General features: G+C 49.0%; 3 protein-coding genes across 6 annotated transcripts in view; 2 read left to right on the top strand and 1 right to left on the bottom strand.

Annotated features, from left to right (window-relative positions):
- The window catches only part of PLA2G1B (phospholipase A2 group IB), an 11,648-nt gene extending 7,564 nt beyond the window's left edge, over window positions 1–4,084 (top strand). Inside the window, exons 2-4 of one of the 2 annotated variants that reach the window (XM_019506797.1) lie at window positions 880–1,039; window positions 1,559–1,686; window positions 3,960–4,084. In XM_019506797.1, the coding sequence (XP_019362342.1) occupies window positions 933–1,039; window positions 1,559–1,686; window positions 3,960–4,081 (357 nt within the window). In that variant the 5' untranslated portion in view covers window positions 880–932 and the 3' untranslated portion in view covers window positions 4,082–4,084. Of the gene's footprint in view, window positions 1–6; window positions 1,040–1,558; window positions 1,687–3,959 lie in introns of those variants that run through there. The other variant, XM_019506796.1, reaches the window with a different exon arrangement.
- Window positions 4,085–4,465: 381 nt separating this feature from the next.
- The window catches only part of LOC109290343, a 16,469-nt gene continuing 6,581 nt past the window's right edge, over window positions 4,466–14,353 (top strand). The window contains exons 1-4 of one of the 3 annotated variants that reach the window (XM_019506794.1): window positions 4,471–5,066; window positions 6,706–6,829; window positions 13,573–13,739; window positions 14,148–14,332. In XM_019506794.1, coding sequence (XP_019362339.1) covers window positions 4,845–5,066; window positions 6,706–6,829; window positions 13,573–13,739; window positions 14,148–14,267 — 633 coding nt within the window. In that variant the 5' untranslated portion in view covers window positions 4,471–4,844 and the 3' untranslated portion in view covers window positions 14,268–14,332. Of the gene's footprint in view, window positions 5,067–6,705; window positions 6,830–13,572; window positions 13,740–14,147; window positions 14,333–14,353 lie in introns of those variants that run through there. The other 2 variants (XR_002095578.1, XR_002095579.1) reach the window with 2 other exon arrangements.
- On the bottom strand, window positions 8,834–12,507 carry LOC109290342 (hydroxysteroid 11-beta-dehydrogenase 1-like protein B). The gene is made up of 6 exons (XM_019506793.1): window positions 12,418–12,507; window positions 11,137–11,267; window positions 10,615–10,726; window positions 10,168–10,356; window positions 9,389–9,532; window positions 8,834–9,107 (listed from the first exon to the last, which is right to left on the bottom strand). The coding sequence occupies exons 1-6, from the start codon at window positions 12,497–12,499 to the stop codon at window positions 8,893–8,895; spliced, it is 873 nt and encodes a 290-aa protein (XP_019362338.1). The 5' UTR covers window positions 12,500–12,507; the 3' UTR covers window positions 8,834–8,892.

Raw genomic sequence — 14,353 nt, 5'->3', positions numbered from 1 at the left:
AACCCCCGTGCCTATCCTTCGCCTCTCTTTTGTTTGCATCTTTCTACCAATATTTCCTGTGGCTGTTCCATGAAATACAGAAATCACGGTTCACTGCTGCCCTGATTACCAGTTTCAGCAAGAATGCCCTGGCTTGTCTAGGCCTAGCATCAGTCCTAGAGTTTCATGTTGGGGAGCTTGCCCTGCTGCTGCCCGTGCTGTGGTGTACCTGTTTTGTGGATATAACTCATTGCTGGGACTCTTGATTTAGCATCTCACATCAGCACTATAATGAGAAAGAAAAGAAAAACCCTCATAGCACACAGGTGACTCTGGGAAAGTTAACTGCTGGCCTTCAGCTGCCACGACATAATCTGGGATTCCCACAGCCTCTGAGAAAAGCCTGCATTTAGCAGTGCAAACACTGCTGCATTATCACACCTCTGTGTCAAGGTGAGACTGCCATATAAAGAGAGGGATGCAGATACCCCAGAGTCCTTTTTGCGCACCCCTGCCGAAGGAATGAAATTAATCTTGTTCATTCTTCTGTCATCAGGTATGTTTCCATCGTTTGTTTATTCTTGCTCCAAGTCTGTCTTGTAGGTGCCTTCCATATCTGCTGCACTGATAGGCGCAGAAACAGGTAATTCATGAAAAGTAAAAGCTGAGTAAAAGAATTACTTTTTTAAAGAAACTGCCTGTGCAGGTCCCCATGTCTGGAGGGCAAAAACTCAAAATGCCTTAACTTTACCACCCACGTAGAAGCAGAATTTACTCCCTGTCCCATACCTAGATCACACTGCTCTTGAGATTTGTGACTGACAGCTAGTTGGAGCCAGATGTGTATCATACATTAGCAAATGCTTTGCAACTCTAACCTTCCTGGTTTTTTCTTCTTAGTGGGCGTGGCTTCTGCCGCTGCCTTCCCCCGGGCAGTGTGGCAGCTGCGTAACATGATCAAATGCACTATGCCAGACAGTGACCCACTGAAGGATTATGCTGACTATGGTTGCTACTGTGGCCTGGGGGGCAGTGGAACACCAGTGGATCAACTTGACAGGTTGGTGAGACTCTCTCTCTTTTGGAGGTTTCAGCAGCACCATCCTCCTTTTCAGGTGCCATGCACTTTTCTTCTCAGGGACTGATCCAATGCAGGGTAATGCAGTATCTCACTTTGTTGCCCCATCTCTGTAGTTAGACATCCAAATAGCTCCACCTGCCTCATTTTACTGTTCTGTGTGGTTACTGTATTGGAGAATTGAAGTGAATGGACATGAAGAGTTCTTGTAATAGCCCTGTAATAGTATACAACCAAGAAAAGGTAATGGGAGACTTATTTCAAGTGGGTTATATCTCAGGGCTGCATGTGTAAGTGGTGATACTACAGTGCCATTCAAGGATGCAGTACAGATGTGATCAACTATGATTTTGGCCCTTAACTATTTTCCTTTTGCAGGTGCCCAGTGTTTGCTAATTCCAGGATCCTTTTTATCTAAACACTTAACCTTATTAGTTGGCTTGTTCTAATCTAAGTCATCTGAGCTCACATCTTGATTTACCTATTCTGAACATTTCCCAGGTGTTGTCAGGTGCATGACAGCTGCTATGCTGAGGCCAAGAGATACTCAAAATGTAAAGGAATTATGGACAATCCTTACACAGAGATATACCACTACAGCTGCCATGATCAAGACATTACCTGTAGCGGTATGTCTGTTTCTGTGTTACTCTGTTTAAGCTACTTCTACTTTTCTGCTAAAGAAAGTTAGCTTAGACCAAACCCACATAAAAAAACATTTCCTGAACAGGGTCAGCCCACAATTTTGGGGGGGCCCTGCAAGATATAATTTTGGGACCCCCTGATCCATTGAAAAATCAAGATTGCAGTTAATTGTAGTATAAACTTACCGAAATAAAATAGTCGGGCCTGGGCTGTGCATGTGGGCTGCACTGTGGGGGATGTGGGGTGGGGGCAGCATGTGCTAGGGACACCTGGGTTTCCTCCTTAGGACCATGAAGGGGCTCCCTGCCTGCATCAAGCCCTTTAAATACGGTGCAGGTGGCAGGGGACTAGCAGGGCAGTACCCCTTGGCTGTGGGGCCCCCTGTGGCTACAGGTTCTGTAGGATAAGATGGGGCCAACCCTGTTCCTGAAAGTACTGTCCACCATGCCATCATCCACCTTGGCAGCGATGGCATTTAAGCAAGAGTTTATCTTCCCCACTCTAGCAGTCCCCAGTGCAACACGGTTTATGTCAGGGGTTCCCTAAAGGTACTATGTGAACTTGCTGGAAGTGGTATGCTACCACAGGGAAGTCTGTCCCTTGAAAGAGGTACTGGATCTGAGGGTCAGCTAATCCTAATATCTGAGGAAGGGTATTCAAGGGAGCTCAGGCTAGCTGAGGAATGTTACTATGGGTAAAACAAGTAGCACATTTTTAACACAGAACTCCTGGAGGGAAAGAGTGCAAAATCATGTGTTAGTGTCAGGAGGAAGGCTGGCAAGACCAAGGGGAAACTAGTGGGCTGAAACCTATTTGAAACACTGCATGACCCTAAGAAGCAGAGTTTTGGGACCCCAGATCTAAGGGGAAAGAGTGTAACAATCCAGGAACCAAAGGCAGTTCTGGAACAGGGCTGGAACTCAGGCTGTGGTGTGCTGAAGTCTGCATGAATCACTACGTTAGCCCAGGGAAGGGGCTATGAAATCCCTTTCATTAAGAGGAAGGTGTCCTAAGTCCAGGGACCAGAGCAGGAAGAGACCTGTGGAAAAAGACTTGCCAGGAAGACCAAGGCTGCAGTGAGAACAACAGAGCTTGCTGGCTCCAATAGAACAGGAAGGGAACTAGGAGCCTGAAGCCTTGGAATGAGTGTGAACTTGGGCAGAAGCTGCCTAGTGCTCAGGAAAGCCACCCCACTTCCAGCAGCACTGGCACAAAGAATTTTGATGTCCTCCCTTTTAATGTGCAACCAGAAGGGGGTAGGCGCCAGACAGTGACCCAGAGCAGCAGCTCAGCAGTGCCCAAGCTGCCCAGCTTGCTTCTGCACATGCCCACCCTCCTGAGGCAGCCCCCACTGAGCAGGGAAGAGGGGTGTGCAGTTTTGCCACCCCTTCAGTTTGGGTTACTCCAGGAGAGACTTCCCCCACCTCATCTTCTCCATCCACTCTCCCAACAAGAGGCCCCTGTACTTCAGCCAGGGCCTCTTCCTCACCTGCTCTAAGGCTCCCACTGAACTGCCTTTTCCTTCCAGCGGTCCCCAGGCATGGCCAGCAGCAGCTCTCATTCCAAGTCTATAGCAAATTTAAAAACTTCTACATAATGGACCCTAAAATAATAAATATGCCCCCAGCTGGGAAGGTTACACAGACCCAGGCAGTCAAGCTAGAAAGGAGTGAGGGGTGGCTGGTTTGGCTCCTCCTTCAGGGAATGCCACCCCTCTGACCTTGCCTGTCTGCACTTAAACCTGCTGGAAGGAATGGTGCCCGGGCAGGGTAACGAGCCAGGTACCAGCTCCCTGTGCTGCACAGGGACCTGTGGGCATCTAGCACTGCTGGTGCCATGTAAAGAGAGGGATGCAGTTTTATGTGCATCTATATCTACCATATACACACAATTTAATATTTAACAAGATCTAATATATATGAATGAGAGAGAGAGATGGAAAGTCTTACGCTAGATGGTGTGTGTGTATGTGTGTTTTTTCCCCTTCCCCACCAAAAAATAAAATCTAGCACTGCTGGCCTTGGAGCAGGCCTGAGCTCGCTGTGCCTGGCCCCGGTACTTCCGTGAAGGCAACGGCGTGTGGAGCACTGCGGCCCGGCCCGGGGTGCAGCGTCCAGGCGGCTGAGGCAGCGCACGTCCCGAAGCAGGCGCTGCCGGCGGGGCGGGCTGGTGCGAGCGGGGAAGAGGACAGGCGGGGACGCGGTGCGCGGTCGACGAGGCCGGCTCAGGCTGACGACGCCTTCCCTTGCCCTTGCAGCCAGGAACGACCCGTGCGAGGCCTTCATCTGCGAGTGCGACCGGCTGGCGGCCGAGTGCTTCGCAAAGGCACCCTACAACGAACACCACAGGGCGCTGGACGCGACGACCTACTGCCACTGAGCGCCCGCGCTTGCGTAATAAAGCCTGCAGCCTTGCACCGCCTCGCCCCTCCTTCCGCACCGCCCCCTCCGGTGATACAGGCCCATTGTCACGTGCACAGCCCCTGGGGAGGGGTTCCCGGGCCCTGATTGGCTCCTCAGGGATCGGGGTTCCAAACGGGCGACCATTCTTAGCGCGAGACAGGGAGCAGGTGAGCTCCGCCCTTCGCAGCTGCTGGCGCTAGCCACAGCCCCGCCCCTCCCCTCCCGCCAGCGCCACTCACAAACGCCCGCCCCTTCGGTCCGGCCAGGCGTCGCCGCGTTTCCCCTGTCCGGACGTAGTGAGGAGCTTTCCATCCTGGCAGGGGCTGGGCAGGTGGGAAGAGCAGCCCCCCCGCTTTCACCCTTGTGGGGGGGCAGACTGAGGAGCCTTGCTGGCTTGCCTTCACCCCCCCACACCCGTCTGTTCCCGCTGGGTGGGGACGTGGCCCCAGCACTGCCCCGGGGGACACTCGGCGGGAGGGTCGTGCAGCCTTGCCAAGGGGTAGACCCAGAGCCATGTTCTCCCAGACACAGGAGGCCTTGGGGCCTGGTAGTGCCAGCAACAGCAGCTGCCCTGCTGTTCCCTGCAGAGCCTGACACTAGGGCAGCGCTGAGCTCTAGTGCTTAAGGGACTCTGAAGGGGAAGGGCAAGGGGCCCTTTCACTCAGTGGAAAGTAGCTCTGCCGGCTCCTGTTTACCTCAGCCTGGTTTCTGGTGGCACCTGCTCTCTGGCCAGGTGCAGGATGGAGACCTTGGATGAGTTTGATGATGAGTACCCCCTCACCGTGTCATTCTGCAAGCTGATTTCCCTAGAGGACTTTGAGGAGCAGTCCTTGTCCTACACTGAACAGTGCCTGCAAGAACTGGTCACAAACATGGAGCAGAGCCCAGGGATCTGCGAGAGGGCCATGAGAAAGCGGAAGCAGGTGGAGAAGGAAGAGGCTGGCCTGGTATCGTTTCTAAAGGTACCTGCTGTGCCTTCATGGAGAACAGTTCCCCACAGACTACCAAGGTTAAGGGAGGTCAGGTGTATCCAGACCCAGGAATTGCAGCTGTTCTAGTCCCAAGGACAAATGAGTTTGTAGTTTTGTCCCAATGCCCATCCCTCCTCCTCCACAGGCTGCTTCTGCCCGGGCCATGAGGGGAGGAGAAAAGTATCTGTTTGCTGAATAGTACCTGAGATTTTTCTGAAACCTGCCACTCCAGGGTTCCCTCCCCCTGGCCTGGGATAACAGCTGGAATATAGCTCTATCATATGCCTTGACAGACCACCTGTGAGGAATGAAGTGCTAGCCTGAGATCAGAATCTGGGTCCCCTCATGGGCGCCATTACTGAGGTTGCTTATCCGCCAAATCCCAGGTGGATTTTAGCTTTACTGAAATCCATCATTGTAGGTATAAATGTTTACCTTGGTCAGTAGGAATCTAACCATGTGATTTCTGCTAATGGGAACTTGTCATGGGAGTAAGTTTCCATCATGCCATGGAAAAAATTACTTGGTTTTTTAGCTATCTCTTTAGGGGGCGGGGAATGAAGCGCTACAGAAGCTCTCGGTGAACCCCTCCTTTTCCTGCAGTAAGGGATTTTTAAGTTAAAGATAACTTGAGCACACACTAGAGGCCTCCAGCTTCGGTGTGACATTGGCTTTCCTCATGTAAATCTGATGGAAAAGCTGAAGGCATCTGATGATTCTGATACAGCTTATACAGGTCTGCATTTGTTTTAGGCCTGCAAGCCTGATTCTCATTTATATTCTGGCTGTTTTATACAACTTTGGTCATGCGAGGGACCTTAAACTAGCTATAGCTGTCCCCCTGAAAATACCTCTTGCGTCAAAAGTCTCCTGACCAGTATAAAAGGTCATTGCTCCTATTCACAGCCCTTAGCAACAGTACTGTTACACCATAGCTCGTCTCTGCTTTCCAGGGTTCATAACAGATTATGAGAAGTAGAGCATAGTAGCAGTTTAGACTGATCATAACTTATGCTGAAGCTAGGCAAGGCCATGTACACCACCAGAAAGGTATATGAAGACTATTTGAAGTTGCTTTGTGACCTCATATGCCTCCCTGCCCCAAGTTCAGGAACAGATTGACCAAAAATGCAAGTTCCTTATGCTGGGAGAGTGGGAGAGTGTTTGGGGATCTGGAGCCATACATAAGACATCACACACATAATAGTTGGTATACGGCAGGAGTAGGCAAAATGTCAGATTGCAGTTCTGCCCTGGCTGTGGACCATGCTGTGAGATGACTTGTCTGCCCCAGCCCCAGGGCAGCTACCTGCCCAGCCATGAGCCCTGCCAGTGCTGCTGGAGCTCTCTGGAAACCTTGGCCTTGTGCTGTCACAGCCTTGCTGCCTCTGGGGTCTCCATAGAAACTGGCTGCAGCAACATGGGCAGGGGCTGCTGGGAAATGGAGTCTGCCGTGGGCCCTATCCAGCCCGTGGGCTATACTTCGCCTGCCTCAGTATGTGGGATGCTGGGAAAATGGTGAGATTATTTTATGACCCACCAGCTCTGTCTTTGTTATTGAACCCCAGTAGAGGTGTAGAGGTGAACAGTCAGTGCCTCAACTTCCCTTTCTCCTAATGTTTTTTTTTAGGCCAAGTTTTTCGGCACACTTCAAGGGGAGATGAATTGCTGTAACTATGTGGGGATCGCAGAGATGCAAGAGAAGGTGGCACAGTTGAAACGAGACATGCAAAAAGCAAACAGCTATGCTCGGGGTAATCCCTGTATTTAGTCTCCCTTTGGGCCTGGGGCCACGATAGGAATTTTTCCTCCCAGACTTCTGGTTTCCTCTACCCTCTGGCTGCTGTTGCAGAAGAGGAAATGAAGCAGTATTATGAGTGGATGCCTGTCCTTATTGGCAAAGGTTAAATCAGGGGCCTAAGCACAGGCTTGTAAGAGCTAAGCTGTTGCAATGCAGGCTTGAAGCACAGCATGCTTGACTCCAGCTTTCATCAGGCATGCAGTTTTATGCTTGGTTACTCAGACAAGATCCAAGTAAGAGAAGTTGTGGTATTTAGCTAGACTGTCTCCAATGCTTTTCATCTGTAGATCTCAGAGTACTTCACCAAAGTATGCAGAGTTATCACCTTGACTATGTTGGAGGAAACAGGCCCAGGGAGGTAAAATTGTTCTCTAAGTGTCACAGACTGGGTTGATGGCAGAGTTGGAGACCATGGCCAAGTTTCTTTAATCCAACTATATGATGCTCTGGTCTCTGGACAACACAGCTTCCCCAGTTTGCTTCACTGTCCTTGGCCAAAGTTTTCTCTCTTCTTCCTATGGGGCTGTTGTGTGCCCATCTACCACCCCTTACCTCAAAGCTGGCTGCTGTTTAGGGTTTTTTTTAGGTACATGGTTTATGGAGCACTTTAAAAACTTGAGGACAAAAATATGTAGGAAAAGTTGAGTTCTGGTTAATTAGCCTGCTTATACTCTGATTGTCATGTCCAGTTCAGCACACTCCAGGGAGATGGCTCTGGTGTATCTCTATAACTCCTCCTGCCTATTGGTTACAAGAGCAGCAGGTACAGATGCCATGTGTGAGAGAGAAGGAGAGAGAAAGAAAGAAAGAGAAAAAGGAGGGGAGAGGGAGTTTCTTCCCTCCTCACTCTGATCTAATTGGTAGTCACGACTCTTTAGGTCTACACACAAGTCTTTATAATTGCCTAGTTCTGACCTACCTAGTCAGAATAGTAATGAAAGGACAGCCCATGGGCAGGGAAGAGGACCCTGCAGCCCCACTTTAGCCTCTCATGTATGGAACTGTGTAACAGGGCCCCTACCCCATTACTGAGAAGGGGGAACAAACCCTGGGGCCAGTTGGCCATGCAGGGCCCCAGGTGCAGATTTAAGGGTGCAGCGGACTCACGTGAATGCTTACTATAGAGCCAGCAGCAACAGCAACCTCAGGGGCCGAGGGCCTGCATAGAAACACCGCAGGGTCCAGAAACAAGAGGTCTCCCTGAGGCTGCTTTAGCAAGCCAAATCAGACAACACCTGCAGCAGCTCAGGAATTCAAGTGACCAGCTGGGGGCTGTGGTGGGCAACCATATAAACCCAGGCCTGAGTCAGAGTGGGGCAGTCTGGCCCTGGAAGCTGTAGAGGAGAGTGTGGGGGACTGCAGAGCTGTCTGAGGAACAGCTGGTAAGATGCTGATGATTTATAGGTGGATAGAGTCCAGAGTAAGAGGAAGCTTGGTTGTACAGTCTATGGGCTAGGCTTAGGTTTGAGCCCAGTGTGGAGCTAGTTTGTGTTATAGCCAGGGGGCTAATCTCTTTAGTTTATTCTAGTGTTTGCGGGTGGGACTGTGAGGGCTGTAGTGGAGGTCCCATTAGTGTTCTAAGGGCACATGCTTGCCTTGAGCCATGCTGGGGGCAGGTTCAATGCATACTGAGGGAGCAGTAAGCTTGGAGCAGGGCAGAGTTGGGGAGCTAGGGAACCCAGAGCCTGGGGCAGGGTAGAGTTTGGGGCTGGGGAGGCCTAGGCTGCAGGTACCAGTGACAGAAAAAGGGGGCTGAGGCAGGGAAAGGCCAAGTCCCAACAAGAATATAAAGACCTGCAGTAGCCTGGTGTCAAGTTAGGACCAAGTGTCCTGAAACACTTAACTAGCCCTGGGAGCCAGAGAGTGAAGCCAGGCTTAGGTAAATTTGAACTCTTCCAATAATTGCATATGCTTTGAAAGGACTGTGTTCACCACAGACTGGATTCCAGTCTCTCAGTGAGGCCTGCCATATTTTCCTTTTATTTGCATCCTTTTGGATGTGAACTACTCTGGAGGTTAGAGGATATTCTCCAGAACATAGAAGTGGTCCAGCAGCCTTTCTGTCAGGCCTGGCATCCAGTCTTTCAGCAGCAACAAAGGCTTGAGGCTCCAGTAAGGATAGAAAACCTCCCGTTGTCGCAGTACACCAGCCCGCACCACTTTCTGGGCACATTCCTCCTTTGGATTTGCTGTCATCCTGACTTTATCACCAACAGATTTCACAACATTGTCTGAAGTAAAGGGAACAATTATCAGAAGCTGATCTCTCTTCTGTCCTTTTTCCAGAGTAAAGGAGAATGTGGTGCAAGTGGCTGAGCTACAGGAGGCAGCTCTTGAGACTTTTCTCTAATGCTGAGACTGCTTCTAGTACATCTCTTGACCTCCTATAACTTCTTGATACTTACTCTTGCCCTTGGCCTTGGAATTACATTATTCCCTTCTGCATTACTTATTATAGCCTAATGGCTGTCTCTCTACCCAGAAGCAAAGTTACAGCATACTGTTCTCTTACCCGTGTCAACATATCCCAGAACAGCAATTGTGACTGAGAGATTGATCTTCTGAAGGTGCAACTCCCTGCGTAGTGAGCTGTAGAATCCTTCCAGAGCAAACTTGGCTGCACTGTATGAGAGAGCAAACGGGGCTCCCATACGACCTGAGAGTTAAAGTGATAGAAATAAGTGAGAATTTTTTTCAAGGAAATGGTTAATTCAGAAACTGTTATTGGCAAGGTTAGGCAGTTAAGAACAAACTGGAATTTCTCCTGCAGATATCAGTGTAAATACTGTTCAGGTTATTTCTGTTTCATATCTGATAAACTAAATGAAGAAGGTTTCCAGCTGCAAGATGGGACAGTTCTACCAGGTTTTGCTGGGTTTGTGTAAGACCTCATAGTTTGAGAGCTGAACCATTTTAGCACCTGGGAAGAAACCGCCCAAGGGGCCTGATGCTGTGGTCAGCAGTGTTGATGAGTTTCGTGGCATTTTGCTATGATGTACGTTACTCTGACTATCCCAGCAGAGACGGCTGCATTTCATTGGTAGGTGTGCAATCCCAGTGAACAGTTTTAGATCAGTTTGTAAAGAGCATTTGGAAGACTAATTTAGAGAAGAGTTGCAGTGATGCCTCCTTAGTCACCAAGGAGTTAACAGAGCTTCCCTGGAACTGAAAGCTCTTGGGACAGGCAGGAAATGGAAAATATGTTCTCCCTAGTATGGTTGGGCATGGGGCCAGGTTGACTTAGAGTAGTACAGGTCAGGTAATTCACTGGCAGGGAGCATCTTTCCTTACCACTCATGGAGGAGATGACAATGATACTGCCCTGAGACTCCTTCAGCATACTCATAGCTGAAGCAGTCAGCTGGACATAGCTCAAAAAGTTGACAGTCATGGAGCTGGTCACAGCTGTCATATCTCCCTGAAATGGGCCAAATGAACCAGTTCCTCCAACATGGTTTAAAACCAAGTAGTCAAGGCCTCCTGGAAAAGAAAAGGAAACATAGATTCAGAAGGGAGCATATGGATCCGTTTTGGGGTCAGGATGGCTGGGATACAGTAGTCTTCCCTCTATTCTTCAAGACACCACGCTGTCCTCTCAGTGCTGCAACCTCCCTTGTGCAAGGGAGAAGTGTTTCAGGAAAAGGCAATGCAGAGGGCAGGTGTCAGTGACCCAACAGAGGTCCCACTTCCCATTTTTCAGAGGACAGTTGTATTTTGCTATGAACCTGGAAAGCATACCTAGTTTGCTTCCAGCTTCTTCAATGACTCCCTGGGCTGAACTCAAGTTGTTCATGTCGGCCACAACATACCTGGCAGAACTTGCCCCCAGTTCCAAGCACTTCTTTGCCACCTGGAGAGAAAAGAGCAGCCTTCAGCACAGCCAAGTCCAGAGGACTTGGTGCTGCTGCAAGCTACACATAGCAGCTGTTCTATGGCACAGGGGAGAGCATGTAACCATTTGCTTCAGTTGGACCCTGATCAAGGATGAGCCTGGAGCTCACTTAACATGACAAGGAAGAACTAACAGTAAATGAGGAGTTACACTGGGAAGGAGAGCAAAGAGGTGATGGTCTAAAGCAGTATGCTCAAGGCCAAATCCTGGGCTTAAGTGTACACACACAGCTCCTAGGAAGGCCATAGTTTCTAATGGGGTAGCCACTCCAGTGCCCTTTGGTGCTGGGATGGAAAATGATGTTTAAAAGGAACCCAGAAGTTCTGTTTCTTCTCCCACTTCGGGTTGCATTCCCTTGGGGTTCTCACCTCCTTGAGTTGCTTCTCCCTCCGAGCGGTGATGATCAGGTGGGCTCCCATCCGGGCAAACTCATAGGCTATTTGTTCCCCAATCCCAGTGCTTGAACCTGTGACCAGCACATGCTTCCCTTGCACCATATCTGGAGGTTTAAGAGACTCATGTCAGGAATTTTGCTCCCTTCCCAGTACTGTGAGCATTGGTGCTGTCATAGCAGCTTGCAGAACCCCAGAACATTCAGCACTGAGTCCTGATTCTCTAAATCCCACAAAAGGAAGAGGAAAAAGGGCCTCCTTGTATGTAAAATGGGTGGAGTGGTGCTTTCCTCCTCCAAGAGGGGTCAAAAGTGTCACTTTGTAAAGTACTGAGAGCTAACAAAAACCTTTTAAAATTGGGTAGTAGTAGCCCCTTGGATGTTCTAGAGGCCATTGGTCTTCTGTGTAATTGGACAAATTAGGCGTGGAAGGACCCATTGCTTCATTCTGTTCTGTGGCCAGTGCAGAATAAGCTATGTCTACTAAAGTCCAGTTCAGGCTACCTTTAAATGTCAAAGTGGCAGGGTTTCAAACACTTTCCTTGGGAGACCCTTCCACAGGCTGTCACATCTCCCTGCCTTCCTGGTTTTGCCTGACACTACAGAAGAGTTCTCAAAGTTTATTATCTCCCAGTCCCCTGAGGCAGCTCAGGGCAAGTACCAAAACTCTGGTTCTCCCAGTTCTCCTTTTAGAAAGAGAGATTCCTTTTAGAAAGAGCATTTCACTGTTGTTTCAGTTAACCCTGTTCCAGAGGATGGAGATCTCGGACCCCTTAATCTTCCTAAATGTGAAATCAGTCCCTTGTTTGACACCAAGGGAAAGCTGCTTGCTGCAGCCATGAGATTATTTTCCTTAATAAAGTCTTCTGCTTCTCCTTTGTTTCTAAGGTCATCAGGCTGTGCCACAACCCCCCTGCTTCATTACCTTGTTCTACACTAATGCTTTTCAGCTTTCATTATTGAATTTAAGCTTTCCATCTTCCTTTTAAGAGGCTATCATCCTAGATCTGACTGAGTTGTAAAATGGTTCTTCAATCCATTTGGCCACAGACATCAGTCACTAAACAGGTGTTACTTTTTCCCTCTATATGAAACTCTGAAAATGCCATGAAAGAAGATTTACCCATGTCCAGATTTCAGCTGAGATTTTTGGCATGCAGCATGGGATCTGACCCATAGATCCATAGTGGGGAGTCAGCCCCAACCTCTCTCTGTACCTAGAGTGTGAATTTCCTGGAGTCTCTCCAGTTTTACTTACCTGCAGATAGAGTTTCTTGGCTGTAGAAATAATATGCACACAGGCCAATGAGGACAGGGACAAGAAGCCTGACTGCAGCCATTGTGTTGATTTTTCTGCAGCGACACCAACATCAATCATTAAACACAACAGGCCCCATCATGCCAAATGATAAGCAAATGAGGGTCATAAGCTGATTTTTCCTAAAAGGCTTATGGGGGAATGGGGCGTTGCCTCCCTCCTGGCAGCAGCCAGTACTAGACTATGAGTTCTTTGGAGCAGGGACTCGAGTGTTCCACCCAGTTTCAACTTGTGTGCTGTGCAGCATGTACGGTGACATCTTCTCTGGCTTAATTCACATTAAAAGTATTATCTGTCTGTCACTGGAAGAGCCAGACACCCCTCTTAGGGATGGGAGAATAAACTTCGGAAACTGCTGCAGGACTCAAGCAGCTGCTCAAATTTTCCACTTCCTAACCCATGTCAGTATAAACATATCAAGGGAATTTGGGGCAGGGTGAGATCCACTGGATGGATCCCAACTTGCGGGGTGTTTTTTTATCAGTGCAAGACTCTTGGCAGTGAGGTTTTCATCTCCCCTTATTTAGGGTGGGACTGAATCTTGCCATGTATGTGGACATCTCTTCCTGTTGTCTTTTGGAAATGATGCCCTCTAATCTACAATAAATTTAAATGGTGCAGCAAAATACTGGGCTGGGTTTTTTAAAAACATTTGTACCCTTATGAAATGTCATTGGGTGCCCTGTGGTTTAATATTGGACTGGATAAAATAAGAGCTACTGATTGTCCTTCTTCATACCACTTACAATCACCTGTCTCTCAGGAACTTAGGGCATCCAGGTTGCAGAGTGAGGTGTGCAAGGGTGCATGTATATATCTAGCTTGGGATTCTTGCCAAGAGAAAAGGTCCCAGCAGCAGCTGAGCTGCAGACAGTAGGATTGTCTCTTTCAGTAGCCAATGACCTGGACTGCATTGGGCCAAGTAGCATAGAGGTGAAAGGCTCCATGTACCACCACTAAACTGGGAGGGCTTGATTTCTAAATAGACCCAAAGTACAAACAGCCATATTCTGCTTGGCCTGCCTCTGTAAGCTGTGCAGTGTTGGCAAAGACCGTACAGCTGTGGGTTACAAATGCTCTGGTTTTTCTTTGTAGCTGCAAAATCTGGAAAAGTGCGACTTCCAAGGCATACAGCTGGGAAGCATCAAGCTTTGGAGGGAGGCTTCTGTCGCTCCCACACCAGCGCTTTGCAGTCTGCTTCTGCTCCCAAGGTCACCATGCCCAGAGTTTTTGGCCCTTTCCCACAACTTATGAACAAGCAGGTTTGTACCTGGCTCTTCTGCTTATGTGTTCCTGGGGATTCCAATCTTGCCATATCTTCCAGACAGGCAAATCCTGGAGTCTCAATGCTGAAGCATGTTATCTGGGGTTGCAGGCCTTTCTAAGGTGGAGCAAGTCTGATAGTAGATATTGACATAGGTGCCACTGACCAGAGTCAGAGCCAAATCTATCTCTGCTGCTCCAGCCTCACCCTTCCCAGCAGAGATGCTCTGGGAACAAAGGCAGGAATAATCACTGTAATGGAGATCATGGCTCCCCCAGCCCAGCTTCAGCAGCCTATTCCACACTGGAGGGGATGAGACAGCAGTGCTGGGGGTTGGTTTAGTAAGCTGTCTTGTAAAGAAACAGTTCTTGTGGTGCTCTCTAATGAGTGCTTTTATTTCTGATAGATGGACAGAGCAACAGCTTCAAACAATGACCTGAAGTATCAGTGGGCTGGTGTGTCAACAATGAACCAGAAAAGGTGTGAGGGTCTGATGTACTGGGGAAGGTCAGGTCTGGAAAGGTAACAACGCAAGGTTGTTAGGTGGTATGTCTCTTTCCTCATTGCTGACAGGGGGGCTAGAAAGAGAACCTGTGATGAAAGGAGAGCAGG

This window comes from Gavialis gangeticus, unplaced genomic scaffold (assembly GCF_001723915.1).
Source record: "Gavialis gangeticus isolate Ggan-Ray unplaced genomic scaffold, GavGan_comp1, whole genome shotgun sequence".
Classification (NCBI taxonomy): Eukaryota; Metazoa; Chordata; order Crocodylia; family Gavialidae; genus Gavialis; species Gavialis gangeticus.
Note: the sequence above shows the minus strand (reverse complement) of the source record. Positions and strands in the feature narration are given on the sequence as shown.

Excerpts from the sequence above, each read along its gene's own strand:
- LOC109290342 (XM_019506793.1), bottom strand. The coding sequence starts at position 12,499 with ATGGCTGCAGTCAGGCTTCTTGTCCCTGTCCTCATTGGCCTGTGTGCA. Across the intron at positions 9,533-10,167 it reads TGTCATCTCCTCCATGAGTG|GTCGTATGGGAGCCCCGTTT; the intron begins GTAAGGAAAGAT and ends TTTAACTCTCAG. Across the intron at positions 9,108-9,388 it reads TCTGGGATATGTTGACACGG|ACAATGTTGTGAAATCTGTT; the intron begins GTAAGAGAACAG and ends CCTTTACTTCAG.